At 56.7% G+C, this 21,045-nt stretch overlaps 1 protein-coding gene across 1 annotated transcript in view; it reads left to right on the top strand.

The window, feature by feature from the left end:
* The window catches only part of prkcab (protein kinase C, alpha, b), a 489,840-nt gene that overhangs the window by 387,129 nt on the left and 81,666 nt on the right, over positions 1-21,045 (top strand). Inside the window, exon 8 of the mRNA XM_072483739.1 lies at positions 9,257-9,347. Coding sequence (XP_072339840.1) covers positions 9,257-9,347 — 91 coding nt within the window. The remainder of the gene's footprint in view (positions 1-9,256; positions 9,348-21,045) is intronic.

The following is a 21,045-nucleotide window of genomic DNA, read 5'->3' as shown; positions in this document are numbered from 1 at the left end:
GTCAGTGTGTTCAGGGTCATGGTGTTCAGGGTCACGGTGTCCGGAGTCACGGTGTTCAGGGTCACGGTGTTCAGGGTCATGATGATCAGTGTCATGGTGTTCAGGGTCACGGCGTTCGGGGTCATGATGATCAGAGTCATGGTGTTCAGGGTCATGGTGTTCAGGGTCACGGTGTCCGGAGTCACGGTGTTCAGGGTCACGGTGTTCAGGGTCATGATGATCAGAGTCATGGTGTTCAGGGTCACGGTGTCCGGAGTCACGGTGTTCAGGGTCACGGTGTTCAGGGTCATGATGATCAGGGTCATGGTGTTCAGGGTCACGGTGTTCGGGGTCATGATGATCAGAGTCATGGTGTTCAGGGTCAGGGTGTTCAGGGTCATGGTGTTCAGGGTCATGGTGTTCGGGGTCATGGCGTTCAGGGTCATGGTGTTCGGGGTCACGGTGTTCAGGGTCACGGCGTTCAGGGTCACGGTGTTCTGGGTCACGGTGTTCTGGGTCACGGGGTCACGGTGTCCGGGGTCACGGTGTCCTGGATCACGGTGTTCTGGGTCACGGTGTTCTGGGTCCCGGGGTCACGGTGTCCGGGGTCACGGTGTCCTGGATCACGTTGTTCTGGGTCACGGTGTTCTGGGTCACGGTGTTCTGGGTCACGGTGTTCAGGGTCACGGTGTTTAGGGTCAAGGTGTTCAGGGTCACGGTGTTCAGGGTCACGGTGTTCAGGGTCACGGTGTTCAGGGTCACGGCGTTCAGGGTCACGGCGTTCAGGGTCACGGTGTTCAGGGTCACGGTGTCCAGGGTCACGGTGTCCTGGGTCACGGTGTTCAGGGTCACGGTGTTCAGGGTCACGGTGTTCGGGGTCACGGCGTTCAGGGTCACGGCGTTCAGGGTCACGGCGTTCAGGGTCACGGTGTTCAGGGCCACGGTGTTCAGGGTCACGGTGTTCAGGGCCACTGTGTTCAGGGTCACGGTGTTCAGGGTCACGGTGTTCGGGGTCACGGTGTTCGGGGTCACGGTGTTCGGGATCACGGTGTCCGGGGTCACGGTGTCCGGGGTCACGGTGTCCGGGGTCACGGTGTTCGGGGTCACGGTGTTCGTGGTCACGGTGTTCAGGGTCACGGTGTCCGGGGTCACGGTGTCCGGGGTCACGGTGTTTGGGGTCACGGTGTTCGTGGTCACGGTGTTCAGGGTCACGGTGTCCGGGGTCACGGTGTTTGGGGTCACGGTGTTCGGGGTCATGATGATCAGAGTCATGGTGTTCTGGGTCATGGTGTTCAGGGTCAAGGTGTTCAGGGTCACGGTGTTCAGGGTCACGGTGTTCAGGGTCACGGTGTTCAGGGTCACGGTGTTCAGGGCCACTGTGTTCAGGGCCACTGTGTTCAGGGTCACGGTGTTCGGGGTCACGGTGTTCGGGGTCACGGTGTTCGGGGTCACGGTGTTCGGGGTCACGGTGTCCGGGGTCACGGTGTCCGGGGTCACGGTGTTTGGGGTCACGGTGTTCGTGGTCACGGTGTCCGGGGTCACGGTGTTCGGGGTCACGGTGTTCAGCGTCACGGTGTTCTGGGTCACGGTGTTCGGGGTCACGGTGTTCAGCGTCACGGTGTTCTGGGTCACGGTGTTCGGGGTCACGGTGTTCAGGGTCACGGTGTTCGGGGTCACGGTGTTCTGGGTCACGCTGTTCGGGGTCACGGTGTTCTGGGTCACGCTGTTCAGGGTCACGGTGTTCTGTGTCATGCAGTTCAGGGTCATGCAGTTCAGGGTTACGGTGTTCAGGGTCACGGTGTCCGGGGTCACGGTGTTCTGGGTCACGGTGTTCGGGGTCACGGTGTTCGGGGTCATGGTGTCCGGGGTCACGGTGTCCGGGGTCACGGTGTTCAGGGTCATGGTGTCCGGGGTCACGGTGTTCAGGGTCACGGCGTTCAGGGTCATGCAGTTCAGGGTCATGGTGTTCGGGGTCATGGTGCTCAGGGTCATGGCGTTCAGGGTCATGCAGTTCAGGGTCATGGTGTTCAGGGTCATGGTCTTCAGCGTCACGGTGTTCGGGGTCATGTAGTTCAGGGTCATGCAGTTCAGGGTCATGGTGTTCATGGTCAAGGTGTTCAGTGTCATGATGATCAGGGTCATGGCGTTCAGGGTCATGGTGTTCAGGGTCACGGTGTTCAGGGTCAAGGTGTTCAGTGTCATGATGATCAGGGTCATGGCGTTCAGGGTCATGGTCTTCAGGGTCACGGTGTTCAGGGTCACGGTGTTCGGGGTTACGGTGTTTTGGGCCACGGTGTTCGGGGTCATGTAGTTCAGGGTCATGCAGTTCAGGGTCATGGCGTTTGGGGTCATGGTCTTCAGGGTCATGCAGTTCAGAGTCATGGTGTCCGGGGTCACGGTGTCCGGGGTCACGGTGTCCGGGGTCACGGTGTCCGGGGTCACGGTGATCAGGGTCATGGTGTTCAGGGTCACGGTGTTCAGGGTCATGCAGTTCAGGGTCATGGTGTTCAGGGTCATGGTGTTCAGGGTCATGGTCTTCAGGGTCATGCAGTTCAGGGTCATGGTCTTCAGGGTCACGTTCTTCAGGGTCATGCAGTTCAGGGTCATGGTGTTCGGGGTCACGGTGTCCGGGTTCACGGTGTTCGGGGTCACAGTGTTCGGGGTCACAGTGTTCGGGGTCACAGTGTTCGGGGTCACGGTGTCCGGGGTCACGGTGTCAGGGGTCACGGTGTCAGGGGTCACGGTGTCAGGGGTCACGGTGTCAGGGGTCACGGTGTTCCGGGTCACGGTGTTCCGGGTCACGGTGTTCTGGGTCAAGGTGTTCAGGGCCATGATGATCAGGGTCACGGTGTTCGGGGTCACGGTGTTCGGGGTCACGGTGTTCAGGGTCATGCAGTTCAGGGTCATGCAGTTCAGGGTCATGGTGTTCGGGGTCATGGTGTTCGGGGTCATGGTGTTCGGGGTCATGGTGTTCAGGGTCATGCAGTTCAGGGTCATGGTGTTCTGGGTCACGGTGTTCAGGGTCATGGTGTTCAGGGTCATGGCGTTCAGGGTCATGGCGTTCAGGGTCATGGTGTTCAGGGTCATGGTGTTCAGGGTCATGGTGTTCAGGGTCATGGCGTTCAGGGTCACGGCGTTCGGGGTCACGGCGTTCGGGGTCATGGTGTTCGGGGTCACGGTGTTCGGGGTCACGGTGTTCAGGGTCACGGTGTTCAGGGTCACGGTGTTCAGGGTCATGGTGTTCAGGGTCACGGTGTTCAGGGCCATGGTGTTCAGGGTCATGGTGTCCAGGGTCACGGTGTTCAGGGTCACGGTGTTCAGGGTCATGGTGTTCAGGGTCATGATGATCATGGTCATGGCGTTCAGGGTCACGGTGTTCAGGGTCAGGGTGTCCGAGGTCATGGTGTTCAGGGTCATGGTGTTCAGGGTCATGGGGTTCAGGGTCATGGCGTTCAAGGTCAGGGTGTTCGGGGTCACGGTGTCTGGGGCCATGGTGTTCGGGGTCATGGTGTTCAGGGTCATGGTGTTTAGGGTCAAGGTGTTCAGGGTCATGGTGTTGAGGGTCAAGGTATTCAGGGTCACTGTGTTCAGGGTCATGATGATCAGGGTCATGGCGTTCAGGGTCATGGTGTTCAGGGTCATGGTCTTCAGGGTCACGGTGTTCGGGGTCACGGTGTTCTGGGCCACGGTGTTCGGGGTCATGCAGTTCAGGGTCATGCAGTTCAGGGTCATGGCGTTCAGGGTCATGGTGTTCAGGGTCATGGTCTTCAGGGTCACGGTGTTCGGGGTCACGGTGTTCTGGGCCACGGTGTTCGGGGTCATGCAGTTCAGTGTCATGCAGTTCAGGGTCATGCAGTTCAGGGTCATGCAGTTCAGAGTCATGGTGTCCGGGGTCACGGTGTCCGGCCTCACGGTGTCCGGGGTCACGGTGTCAGGGGTCACGGTGTTCCGGGTCACGGTGTTCTGGGTCATGGCGTTCACGGTCATGGTGTTCGGGGTCACGGTGTTCAGGGTCATGGTGTTCAGGGTCATGGTGTTCAGGGTCGTGGCGTTCAGGGTCATGGCGTTCAGGGTCACCGTGCACAGGGTCACGGTGTTCGGGGTCATGGTGTTCGGGGTCACGGTGTTCTGGGTCATGGTGTCCGGGGTCACGGTGTTCGGGGTCACGGTGTTCGGGGTCATGCAGTTCAGGGTCATGCAGTTCAGGGTCATGGCGTTCAGGGTCATGGTGTTCTGGGTCACGGTGTTCGGGGTCACGGTGTTCAGGGTCACGGTGTTCGGGGTCACGGTGTCCGGGGTCACGGTGTTCGGGGTCACGGTGTTCTGGGTCACGGTGTTCGGGGTCATGGTGTCCGGGGTCATAGTGTTCGGGGTCACGGTGTTCGGGGTCACGGTGTTCGGGGTCACGGTCTTCAGGGTCATGGTCTTCAGGGTCATGGTCTTCAGGGTCATGGTCTTCAGGGTCATGCAGTTCAGGGTCATGGTGTTCGGGGTCACGGTGTCCGGCGTCACGGTGTCCGGGGTCACAGTGTCCGGGGTCACGGTGTTCGGGGTCACAGTGGTCTGGGTCACGGTGTCCGGGGTCACAGTGTCAGGTGTCACGGTGTCAGGGGTCACGGTGTTCCGGGTCACGGTGTTCTGGGTCACGGCGTTCAGTGTCATGGTGTTCGGGGTCATGGTGATCAGGGTCACGGTGTTCTGGGTCACGGTGTTCAGGGTCATGGTGTTCAGGGTCATGGTGTTCAGGGTCATGGTGTTCAGGGTCAGGGTGTCCGTGGTCATGGTGTCCGGGGTCACGGTGTCCGGGGTCACGGTGTCCGGGGTCACCGTGTTCAGGGTCATGGTGTTCAGGGTCATGCAGTTCAGGGTCATGCAGTTCAGGGTCATGCAGTTCAGGGTTACGGTGTTCAGGGTCACGATGTCCGGGGTCACGGTGTTCTGGGTCACGGTGTTCTGGGTCACGGTGTTCGGGGTCACGGTGTTCGGGGTCACGGTGTCCGGGGTCACGGTGTCCGGGGTCACGGTGTCCGGGGTCACGGTGTTCAGGGTCATGGTGTTCGGGGTCATGGTGTCCGGGGTCACGGTGTCCGGGGTCACGGTGTTCAGGGTCATGGTGTTCAGGGTCATGCAGTTCGGGGTCACGGTGTCCGGGGTCACGGTGTTCGGGGTCACGGTGTTCGGGGTCACGGTGTTCGGGGTCACGGTGTTCAGGGTCACGGTCTTCAGGGTCACGGTCTTCAGGGGTCATGGTGTCCGGGGTCACGGTGTCCGGGGTCACGGTGTCCGGGGTCACGTTGTTCAGGGTCATGGTGTCCGGGGTCACGGTGTTCAGGGTCATGGCGTTCAGGGTCATGCAGTTCGGGGTCATGGCGTTCAGGGTCATGGCGTTCAGGGTCAGGGTGTCCGAGGTCATGGTGTTCAGGGTCATGGGGTTCAGGGTCATGGCGTTCAGGGTCAGGGTGTTCGGGGTCACGGTGTCTGGGGCCATGGTGTTCGGGGTCATGGTGTTCAGGGTCATGGTGTTTAGGGTCAAGGTGTTCAGGGTCATGGTGTTTAGGGTCAAGGTGTTCAGGGTCACTGTGTTCAGGGTCATGATGATCAGGGTCATGGCGTTCAGGGTCATGGTGTTCAGGGTCATGGTCTTCAGGGTCACGGTGTTCGGGGTCACGGTGTTCTGGGCCACGGTGTTCGGGGTCATGCAGTTCAGGGTCATGCAGTTCAGGGTCATGGCGTTCAGGGTCATGGTGTTCGGGGTCATGGTCTTCAGGGTCATGCAGTTCAGAGTCATGGTGTCCGGGGTCACGGTGTCCGGCCTCACGGTGTCCGGGGTCACGGTGTCAGGGGTCACGGTGTTCCGGGTCACGGTGTTCTGGGTCATGGCGTTCACGGTCATGGTGTTCGGGGTCACGGTGTTCAGGGTCATGGTGTTCAGGGTCATGGCGTTCAGGGTCATGGCGTTCAGGGTCACCGTGCACAGGGTCACGGTGTTCGGGGTCATGGTGTTCGGGGTCATGGTGTTCTGGGTCATGGTGTCCGGGGTCACGGTGTTCGGGGTCACGGTGTTCGGGGTCATGCAGTTCAGGGTCATGGCGTTCAGGGTCATGGCGTTCAGGGTCATGGCGTTCAGGGTCACCGTGCACAGGGTCACGGTGTTCGGGGTCATGGTGTTCGGGGTCATGGTGTTCGGGGTCATGGTGTTCTGGGTCATGGTGTTCTGGGTCATGGTGTCCGGGGTCACGGTGTTCTGGGTCACGGTGTTTAGGGTCAAGGTGTTCAGGGTCACGGTGTTCAGGGTCACGGTGTTCAGGGTCACGGTGTTCAGGGTCAAGGTGTTCAGTGTCATGATGATCAGGGTCATGGCGTTCAGGGTCATGGTGTTCAGGGTCATGGTCTTCAGGGTCACGGTGTTCGGGGTTACGGTGTTTTGGGCCACGGTGTTCGGGGTCATGGTGTCCGGGGTCACGGTGTTCGGGGTCACGGTGTTCGGGGTCACGGTGTTCGGGGTCACGGTGTTCGGGGTCACGGTGTTCAGGGTCATGCCGTTCAGGGTCATGGTCTTCAGGGTCATGGTCTTCAGGGTCATGGTCTTCAGGGTCATGGTCTTTAGGGTCATGCAGTTCAGGGTCATGGTGTTCGGGGTCACGGTGTCCGGCGTCACGGTGTCCGGGGTCACGGTGTCCGGGGTCACAGTGTCCGGGGTCACAGTGTCCGGGGTCACAGTGTCCGGGGGTCACAGTGTCCGGGGTCACAGTGTCCGGGGTCACAGTGGTCTGGGTCACGGTGTCCGGGGTCACAGTGTCAGGGGTCACGGTGTCAGGGGTCACGGTGTTCTGGGTCATGGCGTTCAGTGTCATGGTGTTCAGGGTCACGGTGTTCTGGGTCACGGTGTCCGGGGTCAGGGTGTTCAGGGTCACGGTGTCCGGGGTCACGGTGTCCGGAGTCACGGTGTTCAGGGTCAGGGTGTTCAGGGTCATGATGATCAGAGTCATGGTGTTCAGGGTCACGGCGTTCAGAGTCAAGGTGTTCAGGGTCATGATGATCAGAGTCATGATGATCAGAGTCATGGTGTTCAGGGTCAGGGTGTACAGGGTCACGGTGTTCAGGGTCACGGTGTTCGGGGTCATGATGATCAGAATCATGGTGTTCAGGGTCACGGCGTTCAGGGTCATGATGATCAGAATCATGGTGTTCAGGGTCACGGCGTTCAGGGTCATGATGATCAGAGTCATGGTGTTCAGGGTCAGGGTGTTCAGGGTCATGGTGTTCGGGGTCATGGCGTTCGGGGTCATGGTGTTCGGGGTCACGGTGTTCAGGGTCACGGCGTTCAGGGTCACGGTGTTCTGGGTCACGGTGTCCGGGGTCACGGTGTCCGGGGTCACGGTGTCCTGGATCACGGTGTTCTGGGTCACGGTGTTCTGGGTCACGGGGTCACGGTGTCCGGGGTCACGGTGTCCTGGATCACGGTGTTCAGGGTCACGGTGTTCAGGGCCACGGTGTTCGGGGTCACGGTGTTCGGGGTCACGGTGTTCGGGGTCACGGTGTCCGGGATCACGGTGTCCGGGGTCACGGTGTCCGGGGTCACGGTGTCCGGGGTCACGGTGTCCGTGGTCACGGTGTTCGTGGTCACGGTGTCCGGGGTCACGGTGTCCGGGGTCACGGTGTCCGGGGTCACGGTGTTCGGGGTCACGGTGTTCGGGGTCACGGTGTTCGGGGTCACGGTGTTCGGGGTCACGGTGTTCGGGGTCACGGTGTTCTGGGTCATGCTGTTCAGGGTCACGGTGTTCTGGGTCACGGTGTTCTGGGTCACGCTGTTCGGGGTCACGGTGTTCTGGGTCATGCAGTTCAGGGTCACGGTGTTCGTGGTCACGGTGTCCGGGGTCACGGTGTTCGGGGTCACGGCGTTCTGGGTCACGGCGTTCTGGGTCACGGCGTTCGGGGTCACGGCGTTCGGGGTCACGGTGTTCTGGGTCACGGTGTTCGGGGTCACGGTGTTCGGGGTCACGGTGTTCTGGGTCACGCTGTTCAGGGTCACGGTGTTCGGGGTCACGGTGTTCTGGGTCATGCTGTTCAGGGTCATGGTGTTCGGGGTCATGCAGTTCAGGGTCACGGTGTTCAGGGTCACGGCGTTCAGGATCACGGCGTTCAGGGTCACGGTGTTCAGGGTCACGGCGTTCAGGGTCACGGCGTTCATGGTCAGGGTGATCAGGGTCAGGGTGTTCAGGGTCAGGGTGTTCAGGGTCAGAGTGTTCAGGGTCAGAGTGTTCAGGGTCACGGTCACGGTGTTCAGGGTCAGGGTGTTCTGGGTCAGGGTGTTCAGGGTCAGGGTGTTCTGGGTCAGGGTGTTCAGGGTCAGGGTGTTCAGGGTCAGGGTGTTCTGGGTCAGGGTGTTCTGGGTCACGGCGTTCAGGGTCACGGCGTTCAGGGTCACGGCGTTCAGGGTCAGGGTGTTCAGGGTCAGGGTGTTCAGGGTCAGGGTGTTCAGGGTCAGGGTGTTCTGGGTCAGGGTGTTCAGGGTCTGGGTGTTCTGGGTCAGGGTGTTCAGGGTCAGAGTGTTCAGGGTCACGGTCACGGTGTTCAGGGTCAGGTTGTTCAGGCAGATAGCATTCAGGTGACTGGCGTTCAAGGGACTGAGATTCCGGGTCATGGCATTCAGGTACCGATCAGCCATGATCTAATTGAATGGTGGAGCAGTCTTGAGGGGCTGAATGGCCTTCTTCTGTTTGCTGTGTTTGCTGCTTCCTGGCTGGTTAAACGTCAGCATGCAGGCAAGGCCCCTTGAACCAACTGAATTGATTTGGGGGAGAGGATGTGGGAGGACATGGGATCTCTGAACACTTCCTGGGTCTGGTTCATTTCGCATTCCCATCCGAGGAAGGTGTGAGAATCTGCCACCAAGGGAGCCGGGCCAGGCCAGAGTGTCCAGTTCCGACAAAGCTGGAATTGTTTCTCCTTTAAACACACGCCGGGAATGAAGGTGACTATGATATGGAGCTGCAGTCTGGTAGAAATAACTTGGTGCCGAAATTAAAAGTTGTGGTTCTTGTGTTTAGTCCGTGTGCTGCAGCACAGAATCCCATTGCACCCTGCCGTCTTGCTTGACATCATCTTTGCGTCTCTGCTTACGTTCCTGTTGGTCAGTGAGGGCCTGAGCTCCTCCTTCACTGTCAACATGGCCGCTAAACCTGGGCTCCTGTCCAATGGCACCTATCCAAGCCACCTATCATCCCGCCTGTTTGAACCTGGGGCACTAACTCCCTCTCCTTCGTCACTCCCACAGGTTCAAACTCCTGAGCCAAGAAGAAGGGGAGTATTATAACGTCCCCATAATTGAGGATGACGAGGATTCTGAACTGCGCAAGAAATTTGAGGTGAGAGTTGCGACGGGCGTGGATTCTTCCCAATCGCTGATTTCAGATGTAGTTTTAATCTGGTGGTGTTTCATTGTATTCTGGGTTTAAATGCTTGATTAAATGCCATGACCTGCCATGGGCAGCACGGTAGCATTGTGGATAGCACAATTGCTTCACAGCGCCAGGGTCCCAGGTTCGATTCCGGCTTGGGTCACTGTCTGTGCGGAGTCTGCACGTTCTCCCCGTGTCTGCGTGGGTTTCCTCCGGGTGCTCCGGTTTCCTCCCACAGTCCACAGATGTGCAGGTTAGGTGGATTGGCCATGCTAAATTGCCCTTCGTAACCACAATTGTCCTTAATGTTGGGTGGGGTTACTGGGTTATGGGGATAGGGTGGAGGTGTTGACCTTGGGTAGGGTGCTCTTTCCAAGAGCCGGTGCAGACTCGATGGGCCGAATGGCCTCCTTCAGCACTGTAAATTCTATGATAATCTATGACCTTTAATCACTTCCGTCCAGGTTTGTAAGGGACAAAAATATGAGTACACCAATCTGTACGCAAAATAATAAATGTACTACACGCCATGTAACAGCGCGTCCTGCCGTGATAGACCCAGACACAGAATGCGGGCTGTGTTTACCCTCTACTTGTGTCTTCATATCCACAAGCTGTTTCACGGTGGATTGTCTTGGGCGATGAGGGGCAGGAAAGAAACACATATCCTGAACCTGGCACATTCCTGCCGTGAACTTGGGCTGGGTTAGATATATGGTGCTAAACATTATCTTAACATGAATGTCACGTCAATACTTATACACCTTGAGCAGCCCTTTATCTGAGAATCGGAAAATTCCAAGTTGCCCACTTTTTTTTTCAAGCGTACCGCAGATGCAGTTCCCAATGCGCACCTCACATGCGCAGTTCCCAATGCGCACCTCACAGGCGCAGTTCCCAATGCGCACCTCACATGCGCAGTTCCCAATGCGCTCCTCACAGGCGCAGTTCCCAATGCGCACCTCACATGCGCAGTTCCCAATGCGCTCCTCACAGGTGCAGTTCCCAATGCGCACCTCACATGCGCAGTTCCCAATACGCACCTCACATGCGCAGTTCCCAATGCGCACCTCACATGCGCAGTTCCCAATGCGCACCTCACATGTGCAGTTCCCAATGCGCACCTCACATGCGCAGTTCCCGATGCGCTCCTCACATGCGCAGTTCCCGATGCGCACCTCACATGCGCAGTTCCCGATGCGCACCTCACATGCGCAGTTCCCGATGCGCACCTCACATGCGCAGTTCCCGATGCGCACTTCACTTGCGCAGTTCCCAATGCGCTCCTCACATTCGCAGTTCCGAATTCGCACCTCACATGTGCAGTTCCCAATGCGCACCTCACATGCGCAGTTCCCAATGCGCACCTCACATTCACAGTTCCCAATGCGCACCTCACATGCACAGTTACCAATGCGCACCTCACATGCGCAGTTCCCAATGCGCACCTCACATACGCAGTTCCCAATGCACACCTCACATACGCAGTTCCCAATGCGCACCTCACTTTCGCAATTCCCAATGCGCACCTCACATGCGCAGTTCCCGATGCGCACCTCACATGCGCAGTTCCCGATGCGCACCTCACTTTCGCAGTTCCCAATGCGCTCCTCACATGCGCAGTTCCCAATGAGCTCATCACATTCGCAGTTCCGAATGCACACCTCACATGTGCAGTTCCCAATGCGCACCTCACATGCGCAGTTCCCAATGCGCACCTCACTTTCGCAGTTCCCAATGCGCACCTCACATGCGCAGTTCCCAATGCGCACCTCACATGCGCAGTTCCCAATGCGCACCTCACATGCGCAGTTCCCAATGCGCACCTCACATGCGCAGTTCCCAATGCGCTCCTCACATTCGCAGTTCCGAATGTGCACCTCACATGCGCAGTTCCCAATACGCACCTCACATGCGCAGCTCCCAATGCGCACCTCACATGCGCAGTTCCTGATGCGCACATCACATGCGCAGTTCCCGATGCGCACATCACATGCGTAGTTCCCAATGCGCACCTCACATGCGCAGTTCCCAATGCGCACCTCACATGCGCAGTTCCCAATGCGCACCTCACATACGCAGTTCCCAATGCACACCTCACATACGCAGTTCCCAATGCGCACCTCACTTTCGCAATTCCCAATGCGCACCTCACATGCGCAGTTCCCGATGCGCACCTCACATGCGCAGTTCCCGATGCGCACCTCACTTTCGCAGTTCCCAATGCGCTCCTCACATGCGCAGTTCCCAATGAGCTCATCACATTCGCAGTTCCGAATGCACACCTCACATGTGCAGTTCCCAATGCGCACCTCACATGCGCAGTTCCCAATGCGCACCTCACTTTCGCAGTTCCCGATGCGCACCTCACTTTCGCAGTTCCCAATGCGCACCTCACTTTCGCAGTTCCCAATGCGCACCTCACATGCGCAGTTCCCAATGCGCACCTCACATGCGCAGTTCCCAATGCGCACCTCACATGCGCAGTTCCCAATGCGCACCTCACATGCGCAGTTCCCAATGCGCTCCTCACATGCGCAGTTCCCAATGCGCTCCTCACATGCGCAGTTCCCAATGCGCTCCTCACATGCACAGTTCCCAATGCGCACTTCACATGCGTAGGTCCCGATGCGCACCTCACATGCGCAGTTTCCAATGCGCTCTTCACATGCGCAGTTCCCAGTGCGCACCTCACATGCATAGTTCCCGATGCGCTCCTCACATGAGCCGTTCCCAGTGTGCACCTCACATGCGCAGTTCCCGATGTGCTCCTCACATGCGCAGTTCCCGATGCGCTCCTCACATGCGCAGTTCCCAATGCGCACCTCACATGCGCAGTTCCCAATGCGCACCTCACATGCGCAGTTCCCAATGCGCACCTCACATGCGCAGTTCCCAATGCGCTCCTCACATTCGCAGTTCCGAATGTGCACCTCACATGCGCAGTTCCCAATACGCACCTCACATGCGCAGTTCCCAATGCGCACCTCACATGCGCAGTTCCCGATGCGCACATCACATGCGTAGTTCCCAATGCGCTCCTCACATGTGCAGTTCCCAATGCGCACCTCACATGCGCAGTTCCCAATGCGCTCCTCACATGCGCAGTTCCCAATGCGCTCCTCACATGCGCAGTTCCCAATGCGCACCTCACATGCGCAGTTCCTGATGCGCACATCACATGCGTAGTTCCCAATGCGCTCCTCACATGCGCAGTTCCCAATGCGCACCTCACATGCGCAGTTCCCAATGCGCTCCTCACATGCACAGTTCCCAATGCGCACCTCACATGCGCAGTTCCCGATGCGCACATCACATGCGTAGTTCCCAATGCGCTCCTCACATGCGCAGTTCCCAATGCACACCTCACATGCGCAGTTCCCAATGCGCTCCTCACATGCGCAGTTCCCAATGCGCACTTCACATGCGTAGTACCCGATGCGCACCTCACATGCGCATTTCCCAATGCGCTCCTCACATGCGCAGTTCCCAGTGCGCACCTCACATGCGTAGTTCCCGATGCGCTCCTCACATGAGCCGTTCCCGATGCGCACCTCACATGAGCCGTTCCCAGTGCACACCTCACATGCGCAGTTCCCAGTGCACACCTCACATGCGCAGTTCCCAGTGCACACCTCACATGCGTAGTTCCCGATGCGCTCCTCACATGAGCCATTCCCAGTGCACACCTCACATGCGCCGTTCCCGATGCGCACCTCACATGAGCCGTTCCCAGTGCACACCTCACATGCGCAGTTCCCGATGCACACCTCACATGCGTAGTTCCCGATGCGCTCCTCACATGAGCCGTTCCCAGTGCACACCTCACATGCGCAGTTCCCGATGCACACCGCAATGAGTCGTTCCCAGTGCGCACCGCGCCTGCGCAATATATCCCAAAATCTGAAAATTCTGAAATCCGGTACACACTCGGCCCCAAACATTTCGGAAAAGGGATTTTCAACCAGTAGAACCCAAGGTAATCTAATTGGTTTCACACCAAGTGTCGCAAACTGACAATGTTCTACCATCTGGCTGAGTATCCTCACCTGGTTCTTAGGGACAATGAAGATTTCTCGGTCCTCATTTCAGCTGTTTACCTTCCCACCAATTTTCCCGGATGCTCCATCCAGCCCGTATGCAAACCTCAGCACTGTGTGAAAATGACATGCTGGGATTCCTGTCCTCAGCCAGCACCGTTACCAATCACCAGTCACTTACCCTGAAGGTAAAATAATGTGAAACATTGGCTGCTTTGCCCCAGGATGTCTCCTCATTGAAGATAACGGTGCAAACCATTTCAGTTTAAAAAGCAGATAAGGATCCAGACTGTACCTGACGTAGGAGCTCCATTGAGTGTTCAGAGTGAACATACAACACTACAGCACAGTACAGGCCCTTCGGCCCACCATGTTGTGCTGACCATTTATCCTAATCTAAGATCAACCTAACCTACACCCCTTCAATTTACTGCAGTCGCTGTGACCCCCGCACTAGCGACGCGCCAACCCCCGCATGCGCGGTGACCTTACGGAACGCGCCAGCCCCGACGCAACATGGGGCCGGAGGCGTAACAAAATAGGCCCTGGGAGCGAGAGGCCGGCCCGCCGATCAGTGGGTCCCGACCGCGGGGCCAGACCCCATCGGAGGCCCCGCCCCGGGGACGGAGCCCCCCTTTCCCCCCCCCCCCCATCCGGGCCGGAGAATCGGCGGCCCCGCCTCGTACAGCGGCCCGTGACCGGTGCCGCACCAAACGCGCCGGCGGAAATGCCCCTGATTCTCCGCACCTCGGAGAATCGCGCGTCGGGGCGGCGCGGTTGCGGCGATTCTCCGGCCTGGTGCGGGGCTGGGGGAATCGTGGCCAATATTCCAAGTGTGGTCTAACCAGGGTTTTATAAAGCTGCAGCAAAACCTCGTGGCTCTTAAACTCAATCCCCCTGTTAATGAAAGCCAACACACCATACACCTTATTAACAACCCTATCAACCTGGGTGGCAACTTTGAGGGATCTATGTCCGTGGACCTCTCGATCCCTCTGTTCCTCCACACTTCCAAGAATCCTGCCTTTAATTCTGTAGTGCCCTCAATGATAATGTTCACCACTGTGGCATAGAAATCCCAGCATGCTCTGGGAAACGCCAAAGGACTGAAAACATCACCCACGTCTGAGATAGAAATACAAGATCCACATTTTCTCAGGGCTCCGCCTCGCAGGACAGCTGAGAGAGAGAGAGGGTGGGAGAATGAGCGCTAACAGTGCGATATTCTAAGTGCAGGAGAGGGCATCTCCGTTCACAGTTGTACAGTATTTGTTTTGGGTAGAGGCTGGGTTTCACTGTTAAATCATTCCCAAAGTTTAGAATTCTCAGTCCCGGCAGCAGCAGGTTTGAACGGGCCGTGTCAAGCTATCGTATTTCCATCGGGGAGGTGCCCCTCGATTGAACCATTGCTCAGTGAGTACGGCAGGAAATTCTGACTGATTAATCTGGGTAAAGTACAGCCAGAGTGCTGCCTCAACATGGGGAAGAGTGATGTTTATGAGGGATGTGTGTTGTAATCAGTCTGTTGTGTAGTTCCTTACTGTTATTTCTTGGTCTGTCTCTTAGCAATGCTGCCTCTATCCAGTCGCGTGATCAGTATTTGTGGTTTCCTGTTAATCTGAGATATTTTCACCCTGTCTTGTTTCACTTATTCCAGTTAGTTGCTGTAATTGTTGCTTTATTTCTCTCTTTCTCTCTTCATCCTTTTCTTCTCAATTAATCTTGCAGTTCTCTCCCTTTCCTGTTTCTTCCAGGGCCATCCTATTAATAACCATCTCTTTAAGGTAGTCCTCTCCGGTTATTTTCTTATATAACGCTGCAATGTAATGTCCGTGCAAGTAGACAGCACCCCAACCAGGAGCGCGTTACAAGACAGTAAAACATCGAACAGTTCAGTGACTTTTCTTGAACCGAGAGCTCAAAGATTGGCCAATGGAGCCCCCTGATGCGTCACTGCCTTAAAACGCACTCCACTGTTTCTCTTGCAACCGCGTTTGCTTTTTCATCATTTCCTCTGCTCCAGTTAAGTTTGCTTTCGGAACTGCCTCATGATTGATCGTCCGGCATGTGTTGGAAGTTTGCTGCATGACTTCAAAATTCTTTTGCTTTTTTGTGAGAGGCAAATAGAAAGGTCGGAGGCAGCAGGAGAGAGAGGATGCAGAGGAGGCTCCCGTGTTAAACGGTCAGCAAGGAAACCAGAAGGCAGCCTGGGCAAACCTCATGGCAACGTTCCGCCAACTGAAGCGTTTAAAATGGTTGGGATTGGTTCCTGGTTCGGCACAGTGGAGAGTGGGAGAGAGGGAGAAGGGGAGAGAGAGAGAGGGAGAAGGGGAGAGAGCGGGAGAAAGCGGGAGAACGGGAGAGCGGGAGAGCGAGGGGGAAATGGGGAGAGAGAGAGAGCGAGGGAGAAATGGGGAGAGAGAAAGAGAGGGAGATGGGCAACAGGGCCATGAAAACAGCACAAGATGAGGTCCTCGTAAAGGACCGGGGTTTGGGCAAGGGGTGAGTGGGGACAGGTTTATCATAGAATTTACAGTGCAGAAGGAGGCCATTCGACCCATCGAGTCCGCACCGGCTCTTGGAAAGAGCATGCTACCCAAGGTCCATACCTCCACCCTATCCCCATAACCCAGTAACCCCACCCAACACTAAGGGCAATTTTGGACACTAAGGGCAATTTATCAAGGCCAATCCACCTAACCTGCACATCTTTGGACTGTGGGAGGTAACCGGAGCACCCGGAGGAAACCCACGCACACACGGGGAGGACGTGCAGACTCCGCACAGACAGTGACCCAAGCTGGAATTGAACCTGGGACCCTGGAGCTGTGAAGCAATTGTGCTATCCACAATGCTACCGTGCTGCCCGGTAGTGGAGAGTGAAATGTGATAAGTGGTTATTGTCTTTCAACGTGCCATTGTTCCTTTGTTCTTTGTCCAGCCCAACACTGACAATTGCTCATGATTGGTGAATCCTCTGGATTCACTCCATTTAATAATTTGTTGGGGATTTTCCTGTGAATCCCAGATTTGTTTTTTTATTTGTTCATGGGATGAGGCCTTCGCTGTCTGGGCATTTATTGCCCAAGAGTCAACCACATTGCTGTGGATCTGGAGTCACATGTAGGCCAGACCGGGTAAGGATGAGAGATTTCCTTTCCTTGAAGGACATTAGTGAACCAGATGGGTTTTCCTTGTGTGACAATCGACAAGGGTTTCATGACCACCTTTGGACTTTTAATCCCAGATTTTTATTGAATTCAAATTTCACTATCTGCCCTGGCGGGATTTGAACCCAGGTCCCCAGATCATGACCTCGGAGTCTCTGAATTACTAGTCCAGTGACAATACCACTACGCCCCCGCCTCCTCAGGTTCACTTTACGCTCGGTACAAAATTACAGAGAATTCACATCACCAAACAGGCCATTCAGTCCCACTGACAACACGCTCTAGCCAAGCCGACCATCTTTCGCTGTCTCTCCCACTTTAACTATCTTAACAGATCTTAAATGTATCTTATTCTATTTTTCGCGACCAGTTCGGATGGTACAAGTTCCACATTTTTAAACCACTCTCTGGGTAAAAAGTTTTATCCTGAATTCCCAAGTGGATTTATTGGTTTCTGTCCTTAAGGCCTCTAGTTTAGTGGAAACATGTGTCCTTTGACTCTGTCAATCCCTTTCATAACTTTAAAGAGCTCAAATGGGTCACCTCAGCCTTCGCATTTCTGGGTTAAAGAGTCCCAGGCTATTCAATGAATCCTGGCAGTAATTGTTTTTTAAAAATGTTTTTATTGGAGTTTTCTGACTGGTATGCCCAGCCCTTCAGTGCCTCCCAGAACGTGGAGGGTGAGACCTCCCTGTTCTGGTTGCAGGTTACATAATCGCCAATGTCTTGTGACATTTTCCTCGCAGAACGCCTCGTCAGCGAGGAGGGTTGTGTTCTGCCTCCATGGGGGGGGGCTGGGACCGACCCGTCTCCACCCTCACATCCATATAGTGTGGTGGGTGGTCCGAGATTACTACTACCGAGTATTCCATTCCAGTCACCCCTGGAAGCACCGACTTACCCACCACAAAGAAGTCTATGCGGGAGTAGACTTCGTGGACATGAGCGAAGAAGGAAAATTCCTTCAACTTGGAAGATTGAACCATCACGGGCCCACCCTCCCCCATCTGCTCCATAAAAGGTGGTTAATTCTCTTGCCGTTCCTGATTTTGACCCCGACCTAGGGCCGGACCTGTCAATTTGTGGGTCCTGCACACAGTTGAGGTCTCCCCCAATGGTGGTGGGAGTCTAGGTCGGGGATTTCTGCCATTGTTTTTTTTTTTTTAACGAACTCGGCGTCATCCCAGTTTGGGGCGTATATATTTACAAGAACCACCCTTCTAGGATCCCTCTAACTTTTCGCATCATCCCCCACTATGTCCGTGTTCATTGCTACTATTTTGTTAAACAGCATGGCCACTCTCAAAGCACATCTGATATGTCCGACCCACCCAGATTTTCCTTACCCTCAGTCGGTCCCTCTCTCTTAAATGTGTCTCCTATATTGGGCAGCGCGTGGCGCAGTGGTTAGCACTGGGACTGCGGGGCTGAGGACCCAGGTTCGAACCCTGGCCCTGGGCCACTGTCTGTGTGGAGTTTGCACATTCTCCCCAGGTCTGCGTGGGTCTCACCCCCACAACCCAAAGATGTGTAGGTTAGGTGGATTGGCCACACTAAATTGCTCCTTAATTGGAAAAGAAATAATAAATTTACATTTAAAAAAAATGTGTCTCCTACATCGACCGTCGGCGCTTAAGATGGACGAAGACTCTGGATCTTTTCACCAGCCCGTTGAGTCCCCTCACGGTCCAGGTGATCATTCTGATGGGGGTTTGTTGTCGTCCCTCCCACCCCCATTCTAAGGGGTCAATCATACTTACCTTGTGGACGTGCCCCTGCACCGTGGACCACCCAAGGTGGCTGCTGCCCCTCCCTCTTTCCAGCCGTCTCTACATGCAACCTGTTGTAACCAACACTCTACTCTTTCCCCCCTTCCCATCCCCCAGTTCCCCCATTCCCTCCCCCCCGAGCTCGCATGTTCATGCGGTCCCCCCTTCCCTTTCCCCACTCCCCCATTACTTCCCCTCCCTTGTCTACGCGGTCCCTTCCCTTGCCTCTTGCTTCCTAACCTAAACCTAACCCTCCCCTGGTTTGCTGCTCTCTCTCCTCCCCCCACACCACCTTCCAGGCACTCTCTCCCCCCTGAGAGGTGCATCATGGTCCCCCCATCTGCTTACTCCCGTGCACCAGCTTGCTCGCTAATGTAGTCTAGCCGGGTACAGCTTGCCCGGTCTAGCCGGGTACAACTTGCCGGGTCTACCCGGGTACAGCTTGCCGGGTCTAGCCGGGCACAGCTTGCCGAGTCTACCCGGGTACAGCTTGCCGTGTCTAGCCGGGCACAGCTTGCCGAGTCTACCCGGGCACAGCTTGCCGAGTCTAGCCGGGCACAGCTTGCCGAGTCTAGCCGGGCACAGCTTGCCGAGTCTAGCCGGGCACAGCTTGCCGAGTCTAGCCGGGCACAGCTTGCCGAGTCTAGCCGGGCAGAGTTTGCCGAGTCTAGCCGGGCACAGCTTGCCGAGTCTAGCCGGGCACAGCTTGCCGAGTCTAGCCGGGCACAGCTTGCCGAGTCTAGCCGGTACAGCTTGCCGGGTCTAGCCGGGTACAGCTTGCCGGGTACAGCTTGCCGGGTCTAGCCGGGTACAGCATGCCTCGTCTAGCCGGGAACAGCTTGCCGGGTCTAGCCGGGCACAGCTTGCCGGGTCTAGCCGGGCACAGCTTGCCGAGTCTAGCCGGGTACAGCATGCCTCGTCTAGCCGGGAACAGCTTGCCGGGTCTAGCCGGGCACAGCTTGCCGGGTCTAGCCGGGCACAGCTTGCCGGGTCTAGCCGGGCACAGCTTGCCGAGTCTAGCCGGGCACAGCTTGCCGAGTCTAGCCGGGCACAGCTTGCCGAGTCTAGCCGGGCACAGCTTGCCGAGTCTAGCCGGGCACAGCTTGCCGAGTCTAGCCGGGCACAGCTTGCCGAGTCTAGCCGGGCACAGCTTGCCGAGTCTAGCCGGGCACAGCTTGCCGAGTCTAGCCGGGCACAGCTTGCCGAGTCTAGCCGGGTACAGCTTGCCAGGTCTAGCGGGCACAACTTGCCGAGTCTAGCCGGGTACAGCTTGCCGAGTCTAGCCGGGTACAGCTTGCCAGGTCTAGCCGGGTACAGCTTGCCAGGTCTAGCCGGGCACAGCTTGCCGCGTCTAGCCGGGTACAGCTTGCCAGGTCTAGCCGGGCACAACTTGCCGAGTCTAGCCGGGTACAGCTTGCCGGGTCTAGCTGGGCACAGCCGGGCACAGCTTGCCGGGTCTAGCCGGGTACAGCTTGCCAGGTCTAGCCGGGCACAACTTGCCGAGTCTAGCCGGGTACAGCTTGCCGGGTCTAGCCGGGCACAGCCGGGCACAGCTTGCCGGGTCTAGCCGGGCACTGCTTGCCGAGTCTAGCCGGGCACTGCTTGCCGAGTCTAGCCGGGCACTGCTTGCCGAATCTAGCCGGGCACTGCTTGCCGAGTCTAGCCGGGCACAGCTTGCCAAGTATAGCCGGGCACAGCTTGCCGAGTCTAGCCGGGCACAGCTTGCCGAGTCTAGCCGGGCACAGCTTGCCGTGTCTAGCCGGGCACAGAATTGCCGGGTCCGTGGCCGCGCCGTGCTACATGACGGCGGCCACTCCCGGACCCGACCCGCGAAGCCCCTAGCCGCCACGGCGAGTTACCGACGGACGAGACCAGGTGGGCCCCACGCCGTCAGGGACTCAGCCGCCGATTTGGTCGGGAACTTTGATTCTTCGGCTGATCGGCGAACGCGATTTCGGCCGTTAGCGACCGGAGAATCCAGCCCCACATCTCCAGCCGTCATCAAAAAAAAGAGTTTTCAGCCAATCATTCGCAAGATCATCTGGAAGAGCAAGCCTTGAGCCAGGGAGACTGGCTGTTGGCTGTAGATTAAAAGTAGCAGGTGCAAAGCACGTTAATAAACGGAAGCCTTTAGAAGTAACGTCAACATCTTGTCAGCTATTTAAATCATTACAGTGTGTGTGTAAAAGTGTGTGCGTGCGTGTAAGCATTTGTGCGTGTGTGTGTATCTGTGTCTGTAAGTGTGTATGTGTAAAATTGCATGTGGATGTACGTGTATGTGTGTGTGAATGTGCGTGTGTGTATGTAACTATGTGCGCCTGTTTAAGTGTGTATCTGTGTATGTAAACGTGTGTGCGCATGTGAAGATGGCCTTCTCCAGCCATTGGTCCACCATGAGCTAGTGAGTATCAACAAACTATTCAACGGGGTCACAATACATTATCTCCAAATCAGTTCTCACTATGTCCACACTTACACATCTTGCCCAGCAGGGGACCAGGGAAAGGAGCCCAGTTTGACATTCCCCTTCTCTAGTTTGGGACCAGGGAAGTGAATTGTCACGCCCTCTGCTGGTCAGGCTGAAATAAGCTGACTCGACTTCCTAATAGGCACCTTTGAAGACCAGTTATCGTCATTGGTTGCACCGGTCAGTAAAGAGGCTGGGGCGCAATTTTTTAAATAATAA

The sequence above is a fragment of the Scyliorhinus torazame genome, chromosome 18 (genome assembly GCF_047496885.1).
Source record: "Scyliorhinus torazame isolate Kashiwa2021f chromosome 18, sScyTor2.1, whole genome shotgun sequence".
NCBI classification, from domain to species: Eukaryota; Metazoa; Chordata; class Chondrichthyes; order Carcharhiniformes; family Scyliorhinidae; genus Scyliorhinus; species Scyliorhinus torazame.
This window is presented reverse-complemented; position numbering and strand designations above follow the sequence as displayed.